This window comes from Heterocephalus glaber, unplaced genomic scaffold, assembly GCF_053883595.1.
Source record: "Heterocephalus glaber isolate CG9 unplaced genomic scaffold, H.glaber_assembly_v1.0 deba00001550, whole genome shotgun sequence".
NCBI classification, from domain to species: Eukaryota; Metazoa; Chordata; class Mammalia; order Rodentia; family Bathyergidae; genus Heterocephalus; species Heterocephalus glaber.
In genome coordinates this window covers 14,785,736-14,805,875 of record NW_028258343.1, presented here as the reverse complement: position 1 = coordinate 14,805,875, position 20,140 = coordinate 14,785,736, and the positions used below count along the sequence as shown (strand labels likewise).

General features: G+C 40.9%; 1 protein-coding gene across 1 annotated transcript in view; it reads right to left on the bottom strand.

The window, feature by feature from the left end:
- The window catches only part of Samd3 (sterile alpha motif domain containing 3), a 49,868-nt gene that overhangs the window by 21,432 nt on the left and 8,296 nt on the right, over positions 1–20,140 (bottom strand). Inside the window, exons 4-6 of the mRNA XM_004845978.3 lie at positions 7,025–7,210; positions 6,696–6,780; positions 4,120–4,287 (exon numbers count right to left, since the gene is read on the bottom strand). Of these exons, the coding sequence (XP_004846035.1) occupies positions 4,120–4,287; positions 6,696–6,780; positions 7,025–7,210 (439 nt within the window). The remainder of the gene's footprint in view (positions 1–4,119; positions 4,288–6,695; positions 6,781–7,024; positions 7,211–20,140) is intronic.

The following is a 20,140-nucleotide window of genomic DNA, read 5'->3' as shown; positions in this document are numbered from 1 at the left end:
TGGTGCAATACTAGGCTCAAGGGCACTAGGATTAAGAGTGTGAGCGCTACCCGCCCTACGTAGCCTGGATAAGATCTAAGGGCTAGAAAGAGCATGGTTTTCTCTTGGTTCCTTTGCTGTGCTCCACCGCCATGAGCTGCTGCCCCTCTGCCATGTGCCACCCTGCCTTGGAGAAAGCCAACCATGGACTGAAAGCTCTACAGACCGTGAGCTAAGGAAACCTTTCCTCCTTTAACTTTGGGTTTCAGGTATTTTGTCTCAGCATCAAGAGTGAAGGAACTAAGACAGAGAGCTAAACATGAAAACTAAAATTATAAACTTGGAATAAAGAGTATCTTCGTGACTCAGGACATGGGGAAAATTGCTTTCTACAAATTAACAAGAAAAAGATGCCAACTCATTAAAAAATGGGCAATGGATATAAAGAAGTCATTTTCTAGAAGAAGCTCAAAAGATTAAAAAACATATGAAGCAATGCTTAGAGTCTTCAGTTATCCAGGGAAATGAGGAATGAAGATTACACTTTATACCCACGAGACTTGGCAAGATTTTGCAAGGCACGTCATGCCAAGGGTGGTGGGAAGACAGGGACCACACTGCTGGGGGAAGCAGACCAGCGAAGTCATTCTGGAGAGGAATTGCTGAAAATAAATACGTGTCCGCCTGTGTCCCATTAGTCCCACTACGGGATGTGCTGTCCAAAAGAATAACTCACAGCCCCACCATCAAATCTGCATAATGGATCTCCACAGTGCAGCCTGGATGCACAGGACAGAGCTTGAGTAAGGAGCACTCTACCATGATGAGAATCCACGGACCAGCAATGCACACAGCAACATGAATGAATATTGAAAAGAGTTTCAGTAAAACAAAGAAAAAACTGAACAGTCAACGAGGTACAGAATACCATTTACATTAAACCAAACATATGCAATCCTCAAAATAACAGTGTATGTTTTGGAACACTTGCAAACAAAGAGATACAGATGAAACACTATCGAGGGGCTATCCGTCGGCAGAGCAATAGGAACAGGATAAAAAGGAATAAATAAAACAAGAGAGAGGTTTAGCCCAGAGCAATCGAAGTATGCCATGAAGTGAGGAGTTTGGTTCACTTATCTTTAGCACCTGAGATGTTTTATAAAATTTACTCCAATATAAAGTCGAATACAGTATGTTGCCATGCAGTTCTATACAATTCCGATGAGCTTTTAAAACCAATGTTTTCATCATTCAAACAAGATGTCAGCAACTTACAAAATGGACTTAAACCTACTTGTTTTGAGAATCTAATTATATCTCTTCATAAACACATAATGATGTATATAGTAAAAGACAATTAAGAAAAAGAAACAGATTTATCAACTCATGGGGATACAAATTATTTAGACATAAATTAATCGTACCTATTGCTTCCTCACGGCATATTATCATTGCCCTGTGTGAAGCCTTTCCCTTGTTTTAATTTATTTCTTTTTAACACAAAAGTCAGATGCATAGGAAGAGACCACACAGTTGTGCATTGTTCGCAGGACCCTACAAGCAGCAACATGGGGTCTGGACATTGAAAGGGTATTTTTAAATATTGCAAAACAGCCAGCATTTTGTGGGATTAGTCTGAGACATAGTTTAGGGTTACAACAAGTCTAGTCACCCATTTAAGATGGTGAAAGTCTTTTTAGCAGTGGAATAAGAATCACAAGGCATAATGATGCCTGGGTGGAGCTTTGGCATTGCTGATCCTTTTAGTCCTGAGGCCAAAGAGAATGTAGTTTAAGGAGAGCTCAACTGGCAAGAGATGAAGGTGGAAAGTGGAGGTTAGGGACAAAAGACCTTGTGCCTCTGTGAGAGCCACACAAATCCTACAGCAGCTCGGGATATCTGTGGAAGCTCATGGAACAAGACAAAGATGCCCACCTCTTTCCTTGAGACATCTACCTTTAATTCTTCCCCCCACAGGAAAACAACAGTGGAAACAAACCAAAGCAAAACAGTAAAAATCTTTCCAACTTGCTGTACGAGGTCTCTCTCCAGTTAGTCAAATTTGCTTCCCTGCTCTTGCGTTCATTGGACAGACTGGTGTTTCTTGGCTGTATCAACATTTTCCATCTCTACCGTACATGAAATTATATTTTTCCTGGAAATATTGTGCTCAGGCAAGGGATTTAAAAGATGTGAAGAATACCTAAAGGTATTTTAATCCAAAACTCTTTGATTTTTCAGAAATCTTAAAGATATTAACAAGGAGCTAGCAAAAAGTCAAAATGGGGATTGAAAATAATTTAGGCAATGAGTTTAAAGGTAAAATTCTATAAGACAAATTCAACATGTAGAAGCCCCCTTCCCCTTTAACCTTTAGCAGTTGTACATTTGTTCCATCATCAGGGAAGATGCAAAGCACAGAAACACATCATCTGCGTAACAGCCCATTGTACGTTTTCCTCCATCCTCTAGAGCCTTTGGCTTACAGAATACAAGATCACAAACGAGGAGGCTACCAACGTTAAAAACACAGCAACTTGAAGCCCTGTTTATAAGAGACAGAAAAGAAAAGCCTTCCTACTAGATTTGTTTGCCAGGAAAAATGTTATGTTCAGATGTGAACAACGGGCAATTTCTTTTTCAGCCCAGCTGCCAGGAAGGGAAAAAGTAAACTTTATTGCAACTTAATGCCTAACTCGGACATATTCAGTTTCTTATTCTTTTTGAAGCCAAGGCCCCCGTTTGGGCCTCCGAAGATTCATCTTGCTTTGGAAGCTTAGGGAAGGGAGTAGGAGAGCAGAAAGTCTGTGGTTCCTCACAGAGCTAAGTTTCGAGGAGGAATGAAGAGTGTACCAAATGGTTCCCAAGACGATGCATCAATAATAGGCAAGAGCTTCGATTTGGTCTCATGTCCTTCATGGTGACCTCTGGCTTCGTGGACGGACCCTGACTTCTAGTGCTCATTTACAGAGTGCACTGAAAATCAAATTTTAGAAAAATGAATCTATATACAATTACGTTCCTTTCCAAAGGGACTTCTTAAGAATATGAGAGATATGTTAAAACAAATATAATTCTATCTCATCACGATTTTAGTTTATTATTGCAGTTTTGCAACCAGAGTTTCTAAACACTTAGAGCACTACCTTTTCTTCAAAAAGCAGATATAGAATCATATTATCTTAACTAAACTTTCCTTTGAAGGCATCATTGAAAATTATAATTAGACATATAAAGTATACACCCATTCAAAATTTTTCATTATGCACGATGCTAGGATGAATGGCTTATAAAACATAGTGAAAATATGCCTGCCCCCTGGAGCCTGCAACTGGTACTAATAAAATGAGGTGGCCAAGTAGCTTGTTCTATTACTATCAAATGAATATACTAGCTGAAAAAGGAACTAGAAAATTTACATCAAGTACATTCATGAACGTAAACGTGAGTGTGGTAAAGAGTTAAGATTTACTTATTCATGTGGATTAAGGTAGAAAATAAAATTGGGAAGACAAGGGAGTTAGCATCTACATTTGGCAATTTTACTCTCCTAAGGAGCTTTATTAGCAGGGGGAATTGTTTCTGAGGATGATTAGGGCTTTGGAGTAGTTATGGGATACTTGGAGGATCACAGCAAATTAGCCTTCCTGTTAGAATCTCTAGGCTTTGTCTGAGGCCCCAGTCTGAAGCCCCCCACAGCCTCTTCTGGCCCAGCAGGTCCGGGAAGCCAGCAGGGAGCTCTGCAACTCTGGACGTGGGTTACTGGCTCCCTAAGACCTTGAGACCGAAGGCCACCTAACCCTTGCAGCACAATAACCAGTTCCTCTAGCAGTCTGTGTGTGTGGTAGAAAGAGAGAAAGTGCCATCCTTCAAGGACTCAGGTCATAAGGGTTTTGCCAGGTGGTGAAAAAATGACCATGAGATATTCAGTAACATTCCTGCCTCAAACTATTTTGGAATTTCTCTGTTGGAAATATCACTCGCATCATTAGCCATGTGAACCATTGATCGTATCAGTTCTTGACCACACCTCAGAATTTAAAAGGTATCTTACTTTGTTGTAATGATTCTAAGTGGCACTATTTATTATCCCTTAGTGAGTCAAAGTCCTCATAACATCGAAAGGTGGAATCTTACTTTTATTTGGATAGTTTTAATTTCATCAAATCTTGTATCAGCAAGAGATTTTCTTCTCTGGCCTCTTCGGTGTCCAAATTTGCACTTATTTCTCATAACTTGTTCATCGTCTTCTATGGGTCTTCGAACATATTTAAAGCGATCTTTGAGAGCTCTTTTCCATGCAAACTGCAGGAAATAACAAAGCAGGCCAGTGAATCTTTAAGAAGATTGCATTCATTCTGTATAAACAATAAAATCTTTGTCTATCATTCTTAGGCTTGACATTATTTTCACGTTATTGTAATATAAATCATATATCTATCCCTCAATTTACTCTTAGAACAATCTTGAGACATTGCCATACCAATTAAAATCCCAAAATTATAGCTAAGGAAGCAGAGTCGGAGAAATGATCTCTATTTCCTTATGAGCAAATGAGAACACCACTGAGATAACATCTGTCAAGAGTATGGCATTAAGATTCTGCCTGATTCTGTGACTCAAGTTGATGAAACCCTAATCCTTGCCCTTCAGAAGGTACCGTGCATGGCCTGCATCGGGGGGACCCAGGGTCTAGCGGTGGCTCTATTTCATAATTCTCAAGTAACCTTCAACAATAACTCTGCTTAGCTTTAGTTTCTGCAACTATGAAAATGGAGCAAAAAGATCTTTCCTGTCAACTGCACTAGGATTTTAAGAGAGTCAGTTGAGTAGCCACTCAGGGAAGGTATTTATAAACCAAAGTGCAGTTCATAAAACACTAGGGCCGTCCTGGCTGCATGTTGAAGTTGGGCCCGGCTTCAGCACTGATTAAGCTCCTGGGTATGAATGAGTCAGAGGTGCCTCATTGACTCCAGCATCCTGGGGACTCTGCCATTGCTGTGTTACCATGATACCGAAATAATAGATGGTTGACGGTTTATATTTTTCTTAGCCCTGAAATAAGAACGAGTGCAGATGCATTGGTTTCTCATGTTTCCTTCAGCTCTGAAGGGTCTCTAAGCCTTCAGAACCTCGTGGGAGGTGTTATAGCAATCAACTGCCAGGACATTGTTAAATTGCCGATTTCTTCTTCTAACTTCTCCCATCTCTCCTTATTAAGTGACCAGAACCAGCAAAAGAACCAATCAAATGCAGTCTCCTGCATGAGTGTTCAATCAATGCATGTTTGCCGAGCACCTGCTTATGCCTGGCACTGTGAGTTACCCACACAAATGCCTTAGGTAGAGAGACTCAGTAGAAAATATTTATATTATAGAACACTCATCCCCCTTTCCCGTACTTTTCCATCTAGAGGAGGTATGGAAAGTTCTACATGGAAACAAGTCTCTTAATCAATCTGAAATAATAAAATCAGCCCTGAAATTAGGAGCTTCCTGTTGTGACAGATAAAGGAACCCATGGGACTATGAGCAGATCTTTCCCCCGTAGTTTAAACACAGACACAATCATTAGGGAACATCCAGAGACGATGGAGTGTTGACCAAGCATTGTTCAAACTGGAGTTGATTGCTTAAATTCCATGTCTTCAAGACAGTACAACAAAATGTTTTCTGATAGATATCTGAGATAGTAACATACAAGAGGACATCTATGTTATTTAGCTACGACTACTGATGTGTATGCATGTGGCATATAGAGACACAGGGACTAATTGTGTATCTTTACGTATATGAGAGTAATTGTTCCTTAAATCCTTCATAATTGTTCCTTAAATCATAAACTTCTAGTGTCAAACACACTGAATTTGTTATTACAATCTCTTTTTTTTTGGTACCAGGGATCGAACTCAGGTCCTTGAGCTTGCGCAGGAGGCTGCGAAATCACTGAGCTCAATCCCCAGCCCTGTTATTACAATCTTTAGGGTTTTTAACTGCATATTTCAGTAGCATCAAGTGCCTTTACACTGTTGTACAATGAAGGCTCGGGTCTTTTCAACCCAAGACACAGGGGGTTCAGACAGAGGAGTTTATAATAAGAAGCAGTTCTCGTCTCTGGCAGAACAGGTGACTCATTTGGAGGACTTTTGAATACACTAATGCCAGAAGCCCATCCTTAGATCACAGGAATCAGAATCTCTGGGCTCCTCGGTGCAGCCCGAGCTTAGAACTGTTGTCCAGAGCAGCCTGGGATCCACATTGCTCTGAACAGTGGGGACCTGAGAGACCAGGAGAAGCAGGTGAGCAAGACCTCTGTGCTGGATGACCGCCCACTGGGTCAGTCCCAGGGCAAGGAGCACACTACTGATTCCAGCTCGATGCAGACACAGTTGCAGCCTTCCCCTTCCAGGAGTCACATCTTCTAAAGACCCTTCCTTCCTAGAGACACCTTGTTACCAAGGAGCTCCCAATCTGCTTTGAGAGAGGGACAGAAAGATGAAGCCAGAAAGACAGAGAAGAGGAACACAGGGTGTAGAGAGACACAGAAAGGATCACAGAGAAAGAACGCAAAACACAGTAAGAAGTAGCAACTGACAGAAAGAGAAGCTGAAACAGAAACAAAGGGGAAAAAAATCAGAGCCCAGATGGACAAATAAAGCTCTTATTTGAAGATGGGGTGAGATTAGCCGGTGGTAGAGGTGTGAAGTCACTTACGAAGCCACAACCGTCCTCATCCAGGAAAGGGTGGGCCTGCAGCAGGGCGTTGACCACGTCGTTGTACTGCTGGGCGGTGGGGTACCTGCGTGCCATGACAAGGAAGATGCCTTTCACCTCTCACAGCCAGATGCAAGAGGAGGCTGTGTCACACTCAGTTTCCCCCATAGTGTTCTACGTAACAAAGTCGACACTAAAATGTTGGGTGTGCTGGATTTATATCCAGTTCATCATGCAACATCTGAAGAGACTTGACTCCAAAGGAATTCTACTCTTCTTTGAAAACAGACCCTACCCTGAAGCAGCCCATCTGCCCTGCTGCTACTCACAGTGAGCCTTGGAGATACTTGGTCATGTCGGCCTGCAGAAACTCAATGATCCGTATCCTCATGCTGTGATCGGGACCTTTCTGCTCTGCTAGCATGCATCTGACATCATAGGGAAACTCTGGTAACACATAGCACCGGGTCCACTGCAACGCTTTATTCCTTGCTAGAAGATGCTTCGTGTTGCTCCTGTGAAATAAAAACGCGTAAAGAGCAAAATTCTATCTCAGATATGTGTGTGATCCATTAGCTCTCTACACCCTGAAACCTATGATATAAACCCCTTTCCTGAGACCTGAGTATATGACATCATCGATCCACCTTTCACCAACTCGTTATCCACAAACACCTCCAGTCTTATGAGGTGTCTGTTTTCCTTCTCTTTCTACACACATAAGTACTTGTAGTTCTAGAAAAAGTGTCATAACAATGTAGGTTCTAGAATAAAGTCTAAAGGTGGAAAAGATATCAATCCGTATATCTTGGTTTTTTTTTTTTCTTGGTACTGAGGATCGAACTCAGGTCCTTGTGCTTGTGCAGCAGGCATCAAAACCACTGAGCTAAATCCCTGGACCCCAATCCATATATCTTGAAGTGGTAACATGTAATGCACAGCTCAAAATTGAGCAAGGCATCTAACAGGAAAAATGTAAGTTGCAATTCAACAAAGCAAATGAAGCCTATAATGAATTAGTCTTAGTACCTGATTAAGAAATTTTTTTATTATGCTGTTTATAGTGGAATACAAAATCCACCTAGTTTTGGTGAGTTTTAGTTATTTCAATAAGGTAAGTTTAGTTTCTAAATTAAATACAAGTATCAAATATTCCAACTCCCTTCGTATGAAGTTTCTGCACAAGGTGACAGAAAACTGCAACTGCAAAAAACAAATCAGCAGTTGCTGAAGGCTGAGAGTGGCCAAAATGGATCGTGTTGATGGCCATGCATCCCTATAAATTTACTAAAATTAACTTATCTGTGTACTTTCAATGGGTGGATTTTATGTTAGGGAAATCAAACATCAGTAAGGCTATTTATAAGATGAAGCATCAGAACCACTTTAAAACCTTGAAATTTGGCACTGATCATTGTGTGCATAAAGAATCTAAAGTAAACTTTACAAGCCAAAGTTAATCGAAGGCACTGCATAGCTGACGACATGTCTCCTAATCTGACTGGTGGGGATGGGAGTGAAGGGACAGGGGCCAGCACTGGCACAGACGACAGCAGAGAAACGTCCCATGTTATAGTGAGGAAGTCAGCTGTCTGACGATGGTGGAGTTCTTAGTGGTGCAAACAAAATTCAGATGAGTTTTGCAAGGCCCGGCTTCTCTCAGCATTTTGGGTCCCCTTCAGTGAGGATGCAGGAGCTGTCACAGGATTTGGGGAATAAAGCAAGCAGAAGAAATCCCTTTCATCCTTCTGACGACAATCTCCTTTGCCTTTTCCTCCCTTCGGCACTCACGATATCACTGGTGAAGAAAATGTCCTAGCTAAAATAAGCACATCGATAATTTGCTACTGAATTCAGTACAGCAAAAGACAGTTCTCAGACACAAATCTCTGCTCCAGCCCAAATTAGTTTCTAAGTATGTTTTTCTCTCGTTTCATCCATTCAACCAATATATACTGGGAATCTACCATATTCCAGCTAGTCTCATGTAAGCACCATTTCCTTCTAAATCCATTATTTTGTTCCTTTTTCCCACAGCCAAATTATCTCTCCCTTACCTATTTAGACCAAGGTTTATAAAATAAAAACAAATTTGTTGGCTGTGTGTTTTGTCTTCCTTAGGGGTTTTAAAAAGCAATACAATTAGGCAGATATTAAGCATGGTTTCTGTACCTTTTAGCATCCATCTCCTTTTCCCCAATGAACTCCAAGTAGCTAAGCTAGCTGCATGCTCCCTTTAGCTTTTTGAGGTTGCCCTCATCTAACTTCGCACCATATCAATAGATCCCTTCAATATTCCCATGCTGTAAAACAAGCCTTGGTACCATTTCTGGCTTCTGTGTCCTTCTTCTTTTTATTAGTGCACGTTTGCAGGATATAATGTTTATATTCCTTGTGTGTAGTTGGTGCATGTACATAATACATCGTCATTCTTTTTTTATCCTCTTTCCTTCCCCCTTTCTCCCCTTCAGCTCTTGATCCTTTTCCTATTTGAGATCTATTTGCCTACTTCCTATTGTCTATCTTTCATTTTGCTCCTTATTTATAATTTGGGTTTCTCATATAAGAGAAATCATGCCTTAGAATAGTGACTCCAATGTATGAGATTATTTCTATCCAACACTCAGAATGTAGTGAGACACATATAGGATCTACTGAAGGAAGATAAACCCTTAGGTTCCAAATAAAGTTACTAGGCATCAAATTTTCCTTTTCTTTTGATTAAAGCAGTATGAAAAAGAACTCTGGAAATGACCACAATCCCTACTATGCCAACTAATACAAATCAAAATAACTATTACACAAGAAAGATGACTCATCAGAAATTAAAAACACATTCTAATTTGGAAGCAGATAACTGTAGGCACAACCATGTTCCATCTGTAAAATTATATTTCATTGCATTAAAAAAACTTTATTGTGATGTGGGAATTATTCGTACCATCTACTGTAATATCTCTACTGTAATATCTCGGAGCACCAGCAGAAGTCACCTGAAGAGTGCGGGATCAGAAAGCATTCCCAAATTTAGAAAGAACACTGATAATTCTGCTATTACCTCAGATCCAAGGCTCTTTGACAAAATCATAACCATAGAGCAACAGATTTGTAAATCAATGGTTCTCAACTCTGGGTACAAAGAAAATTAGCTGAAAAGCTTTAGAACACATTATTGCCTAGGACTGACCACAGATGAACTGAATCAGCCTACTGCTTACCAGCCACCCTGTTCATGTGAGTGATGTTTATAAAATGAAACAAAGTGAAGCTGACAATTTGATAATTGGCAGCATCATTATTGAGTTTTTAAAGTTGTATTGGATATTGACAAATGATAATTGTCTGGATCAGGTATGATTCAGAGATACAGTGAATTTTTTAAAATTATTTCAGTAAAACACATGTTATCATTAATTCTCCCGAAAATGCTCTCCATTGCTTCCATCACCTTTATCCCACTGTTCTTGCCTCTTTCTGGAGTAGTTCTGGAAGGCCTCTTTCCCGAGTGTCTTTACACCATCATGGGTGTTTGGTATCCTGAAACAATCCAAAACATTTACCCTTATGGTCGTTTTGGCTTTGGGGAAGAGTCAGAAGCTGCAGGGTGCCAGATGCAGTGAATAAAGTGAAAGGCACAAATACACCACAATGTTTTCACAAGACCGCCTCTCTGTTAGAGGACAGCATTCACCATATTTTTGATTACCTTCTAAAGACAACTTATAAAGAGGACTTCTGCCTCAGGAAGTGGCAAGAATGATAGGACAAGTGTGTTAAAACCAAGGAGAAATATTTTGAGAGAGATAAATGGCAATGTGCCTTTTACTGTAACTTTTTAAAAAAATGTAAACATTCATCATATGTTTTGATCACCCCTTGTACTTATGGGGTACGAAGTAATGGTATATGTGTACAATGTGGAATTATTGTATCAAGCTAGTTAAGGTATCTAGCATCTCAATTCTTATCATTTATCCCCTCTCACTGAAACATTTTACCTTCTGATTATGGAGAAATTATTTGAAATGGTCAGGGCTGGGGATTTAGCTCAGTGGTTCCGGCGCCTGCCTCACAAGCCCAAGATCCCGAGTTTAACCCCTGGTACCAAAAAGAAAGGTCAGTTGAGGGTTCTCATGAAAAGCTCACTGAGACTCCAACTTTGTCTAACTATAGTAAAAGTGAAAAATGATTCGTTTTTCTTTTGTTCCCAAAGAGCAGACAATATAGCCAGTGGAGGTCACACAGGGTAAGAAAGATGGTCCTATTAAGAATAGGTCCTTACCAGCTTGCTAAGGAAAATCTGAATGCACAGAAGACCACAAATTGAATTGAAAGGGAGCAGAAGATATACAGATGTTACGTGAGGCATTACATTTTCAGTAATGCTTTATTGCATTTACCAATCCAACTCCCTATCAAAACCCTAAACATCTCCCTGCTACCGCCCGCCCGCTGCTTTTCCTCAATGTCTTCTATCCCAATCTCTTCCCAATCACCTTACCAAGACTGCTTCCTCAAGAACCAACATGATTTCTTTATTCACAAACCAAGAGCTTTGTGACAATGTGCTTTTCCAAGACCTTTCTTACCAAACTCAGCAGTGTTGACCATTTATTTCCTCACTACCTTCTTTTCTGCCTTGATGCTATTCTATTTTTGTGATCCTCTTTGTATCCCTCTGACGACTTGTTTTATTTTCATTTATTCCTCTTTACCATCTGTGGGAATTTACCTGTGGTTTAGTCCTTACTGTCTTGATCCTTAATCTTCTATTGATCTGTGGTTTCTCCCTCAGGGAATTCATCTACCATCCTCAGCTCTAACTCCATGTTGATGAAGTACAAATCTATCTGATACTATCTTCTCTTTGCCACCTTCCATCCCAGATCTCCACCAATTTATGCATTGTTCATCTCATACTCAACATATCCAAAATACCACAAATAATCCACCATTTTTGTTCTTTTAAATGAGATACTCATTTGCTATGGACTAAATTGTGCTCCCCCTTCTCAAATTCTATGCTGTGAAACTTCCTTTGATCTTCATGTCCTAGTTTAATATAAATTACTTCTAAGAGGGGCGATCTCAAAATATGGTCAAAATACAGTCACACTGAGGGAAGTAACTGATGCCAAACTAGGACACATAGATTAAAGGGGGCTTGAGATGCTTAGAAGAAGAGCCACCAGAGAGCTCACTGTCTCTTAGTGAAGGACATACGGACAAGGTAGCCATCTGCAGGCAGGGGACAGTCACCAGAAAATGGTCAGCACTGTGATCTCAGACTGACAGACTACAGAATTTTGAAAAATATAAATTTCTGATGTTTAAGCTACCTAGGCACTGATATTTTGTTATCAGCACTAATATGGCACTCCAATTTCCTTGCTTTTTTTACAGTACCTCTTCCTCTTAGCAACTCAAGTTTAATACCTTGACATTCTTTCTAGCTTCATTCCTTACTCCTAGGAGCCACAAAAATTTCTCTACATTTTATCTTCTGTATTTGTCTACTTCTCACTATGATTCATGCTTCTAGACCAAATCTCTTTTAGAGATTTTAATAATAACAAACAGCCTGCTGTGGTACGCATGCCATAGGTTCACCACCACTGTTCTAGGCTAATCCAGGCATTCACCACACAACTTCAGTAGTCTACTAGCAGATTATTGCTGTTGGAATGTTCTCACAAGCTCACACTGGACCAGCTAGTCCACAAACATTAAGAGCAAATACCAAAAACAATTTTTTTTAAAATAGCTGAAAGCACAAGAGAGTAAACAAGTAGATTCTAATCAGAAGCCTAGATTTGGAAGAAAAAGACATTGAGTTTCCCTTTTGATGGCTTTGAGACTGAGGGTTTCAGGAGGACCCAGGAGATGCTGCTAAAACTCTAAAAGAAAGCCCAGAATTTTCCTGGACTATCAAACCAATGTGTAGCCTTTAGAGCAACTACATCTATGAAAAAAAAAAAAAGGAGAATTCCAGAAAAGAAAGATCTAATAAAAGAAAGCTTAAATTCCATCTACAAACAGTTCAGATCTCTGGATGACTTTAAATCACAAATGTGCAGAGTCCAGTTAAAAAAAAAAGAACTAGGGCCGGGAATGTAGCTCAGTGCCACTGCACCTGCCTTGCAAGTGCAAGGTCCTAAGCTTGAGCCCTGGTACAAAGAAAGGAAAGAAAGAAAGAAAGAAAGAAAGAAAGAAAGAAAGAAAGAAAGAAAGAAAGAAAGAAAGAGAAAAAAGAGAAAGAAAGAAACTAAAAAGATGTCACACTGACATCCAATGGACAGAATTGTTTTACTTTAGTCCAAAAACCTTTCTTGCTAAGGTAAACAACACAGTTTGATGAGGAGAACAGATTCAAGTCTCCACCTTGTAACATTCACAATCTCCAGTCCATGACCCAAAATTATGTAATATACAAAAAAGGAAAAGAAATGAGAAATGTGACCCATTCTCGAGAGTAAAGATGATTAGCAGTGTGTGATGCTGAGATGACCCAGATGTTGGCAAGGATTTTAAAGCAGCTGTTACACTGCTTAGTGACTTAAAGGAAAATACATTGGAATGATTGAAATGAACAGAAGTTTTAGCAGAAAAATAGAAGCGATTAAAAAGAACAAAACAGAAGTTTAGAAGAGAAAAGCATAAAATTGAAAGTTAAGAAAAAAGTACCAGATAGGATTAAAAGCAGAATGAAGCATGAAGATGAAAGAGTAGTGAATTTGAAGGTGATAGAAATTATTCAATCAGTTAAATAAGAAGAGAAGAATGGAAAGTAGAGAAAAAAAATTCCATTTTTCTACTTCTAGTTTCTCACAGTTTAACTCCCATGCAACCACAAAGCCATCTTCTCTTGGACCTGGTACCCAATTTTGTATTTCATCATGATTTCATCATGCCATTCAGGGCAGGAGCCAGGTAGAGCTCGCCAATGGCTTCTGAGGCCAATGCTTCGGCCCAAGACATAATCCAGGATCACAGTAAAATAGCCCAGTCTTACTTGACCTGGCGACCATGCTGGGAAGGAAAAAGCAACCCAAGTTGCGGGAACATGACTCCTCGTCTGACTGAGGAAGTGTGGTAAGTTACATCAACTCAGAGTTGGCTACTCTGAGTCGGGACTGTTGAAAAAGCTGATGGTATTATTCAGAAATAACATTTCTCTGGAATGAGCCAGCCTCTCAGATTCCTACAGAGAGACTGTTCTGGAACTAGCTTCATGATGATGGTTAAAAGGAAACCCAAGAGGTACATCCATAGATGACCGTCTATAGAGAGAACACAAACACGAAGAATGAGGTCCCTATACAGGGACCAACAGGGTTTGGAAAGAAGCACAGTTCATGAGAAGCTGGCCGTGGCTGGCCTCTCACGCTTGCCTGGTCATGTGGTACACTTCGCTCTGCTTTGAAGAACACCTCAACTATCACTTAAACTGGTGCCTCTTGAAGAAATTATTCTGAAGGACCATTCACTGGGTATCCATCTTTACTCCTGGGAGCTGATCTGCCTGTCTTTGGGCTCTTCATGTAGGGGCCATTTGTAGCTCGAATACTGAAGAATCCAGAGTTTCTAGAGACTATTCCTACATCTGTTAATGAATTTCACATACCACCTCAGGTACTGAAAGAGTACTGGGAACCGATGTGGAAGTGTAACTTCACATTTAAAAGTCTCATAGTGCAAATACCCTATGTGTGGGACAGATGCAGCTTCGTGTTCAATACCTGACCATGCCAGATATCTGCCTTTTGTAAGCATGATCATCTTCCTGTTCCCGGACAGTGTAACCAGGATGTGGGTGACATTGATTCAAGGTCCTGCTCTAGCCAACAATCAGACACCATGCAGAGAACATGGTGGGCCTGTCATCTCAGACTCACACTACTATGCACACGTCTGTGGCCAGCAGCATCTTCTGAGAGTAGAGTTACTGCTTCCTGTTTGTGAGGGCAATTTTGAGACAGGCTTGTCCTTTATTTACTATCCCTCTGGGTTCCTGGGGCTTCTCAGGAAGAGAAAATAACCATGATATGTTTATATATTTGGATATGAAAATTCACATTTGGAAGGAAAAACTTGAGTCTGTTTTTTGCATTTATGCCTCATTTAGAGCTATTGAGTATTTGTAGCTATTTTATCCCATGAAACTGGCAGAATTGCTTTGAGAAAAAAGTAAAGCTTTTAAACTTCCAAAATATAAAGCTTTCATGTGTTTTTTTTTTCCTTTTGATGAATTAGAAGAATCTTAAGGGACCAAAACTGTTGCTTCCTTTTAAAATTTTTTTCCTATTAAGTGAGCTGTAGTTTTCTACTTGGTTGAAACTGATTTTTTTCTCCCCCAATTTAGTTGATTCTCAAATTCAAGGAAACATTTCCCTTTTTTTTTTTAACTCATCTCTATGAATAAAGCAAGTGAGATAATTTTCAAATTCTATAAGAAAAAAATGAAATTCATTAATATATAACTCCTTACTATCTCAAATTTGAATTTTTCATATTTTATAATTAGGACAATTTGTCATATGGTAAAGTTTCTCATGCCGTCTTATTACCAACTACTGTAGCAGCAAAGGTGAATTCTCAGATTCAGGCAAGATTCAAGCCTTCCTAATTCTCCAGAGCCATTATGTAGGTGACAGCAGTTGATCCTCTCACACAGTGCCCTGAGTTTCTTCCCTTCTGCCAGGCCTGTGTTAAGCCCTCTCCTCAGGCGAACACTGCTCCCCATGCTCTGGGCCCTCAGGTTGCTTTTCTGTCATGATCCTCCACACCACATGGTCCAACTCTCATCCTGGGGCCACTCAGCTATGTTCGGCTCCCTATCTGTTTTGATTTCTCTATGTTCTTGTAAAATAGAACAGTTGGGAATAAAGATGTACATAAAAGACCAGGGTTTGAAGCAATGTTTGAATATCAAGTATAAAATTCTATGACAGACAGTGTACAGTCATATAACCCTGTGGTTCCGTTCTCTTCAAACAAGAGAGTACTGTTCTCTTAAAACAACCCACTTGGGACAATTGACTAGCAAGGCACCAAGACAACACTCAACAAAAAGAAGAGCCAGGTCCCTAAGGCCTTAAGCCTTCGAATCTGAAATACTGCACCCCCCAGTACAGGAAGAACAAGATAAATACAAGGAGTGATTGAAAAACATAATGAATGTTTAATTTTTTTAATGTATCACAGTAATAGACCTGTTGCCATTAATCCCCTTCAAAACATTCCCCCTCTCTTCAAACACGTTCATCCCATCATTCTTGCCAGCTTCTTTAGCAGTTCTGGAAGGCCTCTTTCCTGAGTGTCTTCATGAGGTGTAATCAAGGATAGGGTGAATGCTGCTGTGAGCAACACTCAGCAAAAGCATTATGGTGTGTCCTCATCCGTCTCATTCACCAGATCTGTTACTATGTGACTTCAGGTTCTTCCCCAAAGTCAAAAAGATCGTGAAAGGTAAATGGTTTGGGTCAATTCATGGCATTGAGGCAGCCACAAAAGTGAACTAAAGACACTCAGGAAAGAGGACTTCCAGAGCTGCTCCAGAAAGTAGCAAGAATGATGGGATGAGTATGTTCAAAGCAAGAGGGAGTATTTACACACAGACTGGGACGCTCGGTTTTACACTGGCAACTCTGATAATAAATGGCATGTGAACTCAGAACTATCTGAAAGGTTTCATGTATTTGGAACACAGAAGAAGGAGAAGCTGGTAAAGGCTTAGACATCTGTTTCAGGAATCTGCTGTCATCTTATCCTAGGACAGTAAAAGATGTTGTGATTTATATCCTCAACACAGAGAACACATTTTACCAAAGTTAAGCAGAAACGTAGCTTCCGTGTTAATTATGGCAGTAACCTGGGAATGATTTGCCCTACTTTAACTTGGAAAAAGTTTCTACTGCTAAGAAAACAAAGTCAACAAGAAACATTGGAAAGTCCACGAAAGAGATGTTGCGTTGATAAATAAGGCGAGATGCCATCTCTGACACACTGAATGGTGTTGCTTGTGGGACTGGGAAGGAAATGCTGTTTTATTGCTGCCGCGGATGGTACCCACCACTCATTCAGAAAACCTCTGCCCCACATTTGTCAAGGTTTGCTTCTAATTTATGTTTTATAGCCGAGGCTTTCACATCTGCTAATCAGTCTAGGAGACTTCCAGAGGAATTTAGTTTATGAAATACATGTGTGAACACATCATCAAGCACAAAGGAAAGGGGGCGAGCTGAACAGCATCTGGCATAGCAGTCAGACAGTGGGATGGATACCTCCCAACACTGTGTCTTGGCTTTCAGTCTGAAATTCAAGGACCCAAGAGCTTTTGGGGCCCTGAGTAATCAAGAAAAGAAGCCAGAAATAAATACATCTTTTATATCTTCCCATCCCCCAGTTCCTCTTATTATTTGGCAGAAATGCAAAGCTCCAGAAACTTGCCTTGGCCTTCAAGGTTTACCCACTCTACTGTGACATTCAAGTAAACAGGCCTCATGGACTATTACATCTCAGTCCTTCTTTTTCTTTTTTCTTCCTCATTCATACATAAGAGGAAGTAACGAGACACGACACGCTCATTGTTTCAAAACAGTTCAGTGCTTCCACTCCCTAGTCAGAAGTATCGACTTTTGTTGGTTCAGGGCTGAGTGGACGCAGAAAGTCTCTTTCGGGAACTGGAGAGGAAGGAGTGGAAAATTCACTCTTCCAGTCTGGCCTAGAATTCTGCTTTTATGTCCTTCAATGATTTGATCTTTTCCCAACTCTACTTTATCCAGGCTGTGTTTCACCAGTCCCTCTACCTGTAGATTTATAAAAAATTGAAAACTCTTCCATTGTGAGCATTCAACTAACCTACTCTATCACCAACTACTGCAGTGGGCAAGAACAGTCAGTAGCTATGGCGGAATACAGAAAACCGAGCTTCAGACCGAGAATGGCAAAGCATTCCCAGGGAGATAGTGACACAGAACTGCTTGTGCAGGCTGGCTCCTTTTTGGTGTTGACTTATGTGCAATGTTAATATGTCAGCAGGGAGAAGCAGCCCTGGCTTTATCAGAATCTCTGTTTTTTTTTATCTTGCTATGTTCTATTGAATAAGCTATTGAGCGTTTCCCTCACAGTACTATTCAATGCTTGTTTTCTCATCTATTCTCTAGTTACACAAGTCAGGGACCTGGGAGACAACTCACCACCTAGCAAGCCCTCTCCTCCCCCTAATTATCAGGACCACTGAGTTCTATTGATTGAATATATTAACATCCATATCGTCACTTTCCTAGTTTAGAACAGGTTTGCCCAACCCAAAAGTGGCTGGCTGCTGGACAGCTAACAACATGGCCCCCTAAGATTGTCAACTGTTCACATTTGGTGGCATTTAGCAACATTTTCAGGAATGGATGGCAAGGTTCTCCATGGAGCCCGCATGGGGAGGATGCCACACAGTCCAAACTCTGCCCCAGTGCCCAATGCACAGCCCATGAAATCCACGCCCAAGGTATCAGACACTATTTCACTCGTGTGACTGCGTGAATAAAAAGCAATGATCACCAGTGATGCTATTTCACCCCACCTACACTTGTGTCCATGAGGACGGGCATTTACTGCCATTAAGCAGGTGTGTCAGTTTCCTTATTTAATTATTAAACTTGGGCTTGTGTAATTTTGTAAAATAATTTCATGAGTTGAAATATTAAAAATATGAGGGAAGTTTTTGTTACGAATGTTTATGAACTATATTATGCATTTTATTTGTGGCCTAGGACAATTCCTCCCAACTCGGTGCAGCTCAGGGGAGTCAAATGGTTGGCCATCCGTGGTTTAGATCATCATTTTCCCCACTGCCCTGGTACTGGAAATTGGGTCCAGGGCCTTTGTACCGAGCCACATCTTCAGCCTTTTTACTGACTTTAAGATGAGGTCTTGGTAAGTGGCTAAGTTGCCCAGGCGGGGCTCAAACTTGCAATCCTCCTGCCTCAGCCTCCTGGTGTGCTGGGATTTTAAGCATGCATCCCCATACTCGGTGACCCTCATCATCTCCTGCCTGCACCTAGTGTCTTGGTGAATCTCCTTTTCTCCCTGATTTTTTTCCAATCCATTTCTCTACATCTCTGCCAGACAGAAAATGATGAAAAGTAGACCTATCTGATCAAATTACTCCACTGCCCGAACTCTCTGGTTATTCTGCATAACCTATGGCAGCTGCTCTTCCCTCTCATTATTCACTAGAATTACTTGTGAAACTTTAGAAAACATAAATGCACAAGTCCTACTCCCATTCTTTGTTGGTCTCCTGCCTTGCTACCCAAATGGTGGCCCCAGAATAGCAACAGCACTGAGAAACACAGAATCTCAGGTTCAACACTTGACTCCAAAACCAGAATCAGCCTTTGAAAAAAATTATCAGCTGATTCAATTCTATGTACTTAGTATTTGTGAAGCACCAGCCTAGGGCACTGCGAGTTTTTGTTTAGGTCCTTCGAGGTGAATCTAAAGTGCATTAAGGTAAGGAAACACTGTCCTCCTCTTTAGCATGGTGTAGAAGTCATCCCTTTCCCTTTAACAGTCTCTTTACCATTTCCACCAGTTTCAATTTCTCTACCTCTGCACTTCATGCTCCAAAAACAATCCATGTGAAACCTTCTGTCAGCTTCAAGTGGCTGTACATTTGCAATTCTGTGAATGTCCTTTTCCTCTCTGGTTCCACTTTCTTTTTTTTTTTTTTTTGGTACCAGGGATTGAACTCAGGACATTATGCTTTGCCAGGCAGGTGCAGTGTCACTGAGCTACATCTCTGGCCTCCATTTTCCTTCTGACAAAGTTCTAATTATGCTTCAAAATCTTCCTTCAGAATGTGTGAAGCTTCCCAGAGGCCATCTCCGTAGTCTCTTCCCTTCGAGCTTTCTTCTTCTCTCCCTCTGTGCTACATCTCTGCCCTGTGCATTGCATCTTCCAACAGATGTCTCACTACTGCCTACTGCACTAATCCCCGAGGTGAGGACTGAACTGTGCCCCCATGTATGAATGGTAACTAACTCATGGTGCACAGCCAGTGATCTGTGGACTGAACACAGGGGAAAAGCAGATTAGGAATCAGGCTTACTTTGGCTGTCTCTGAAGACTTCATAGGAAATTGAATGGGAACGGCCAGGAGTCAGAGCCATTTATCAGTCTTGTCAGCCCAGTTTCCTTGGATAGCAATCCCTGTTTGGCTGGGTCTGCAGATGTTCTCCGTGGGAGGAGGGTTCAGTGCTAGGGAGAGCCAAGGTCCAAAGCATCTCCTCTTTGGCTGGAGCCTGAGTACTGGGAGGTTTCTAGGCACTGCTGGCTGCTGCAAGCCCTGCTCTTCAACTCGGGACCACCTGTTAGAGTGGAGACCAGAGCTGTCTGAGTCTCACTGGACCCTGTGCTTTGGTGGCTGGCCAAATAACACAAACAAG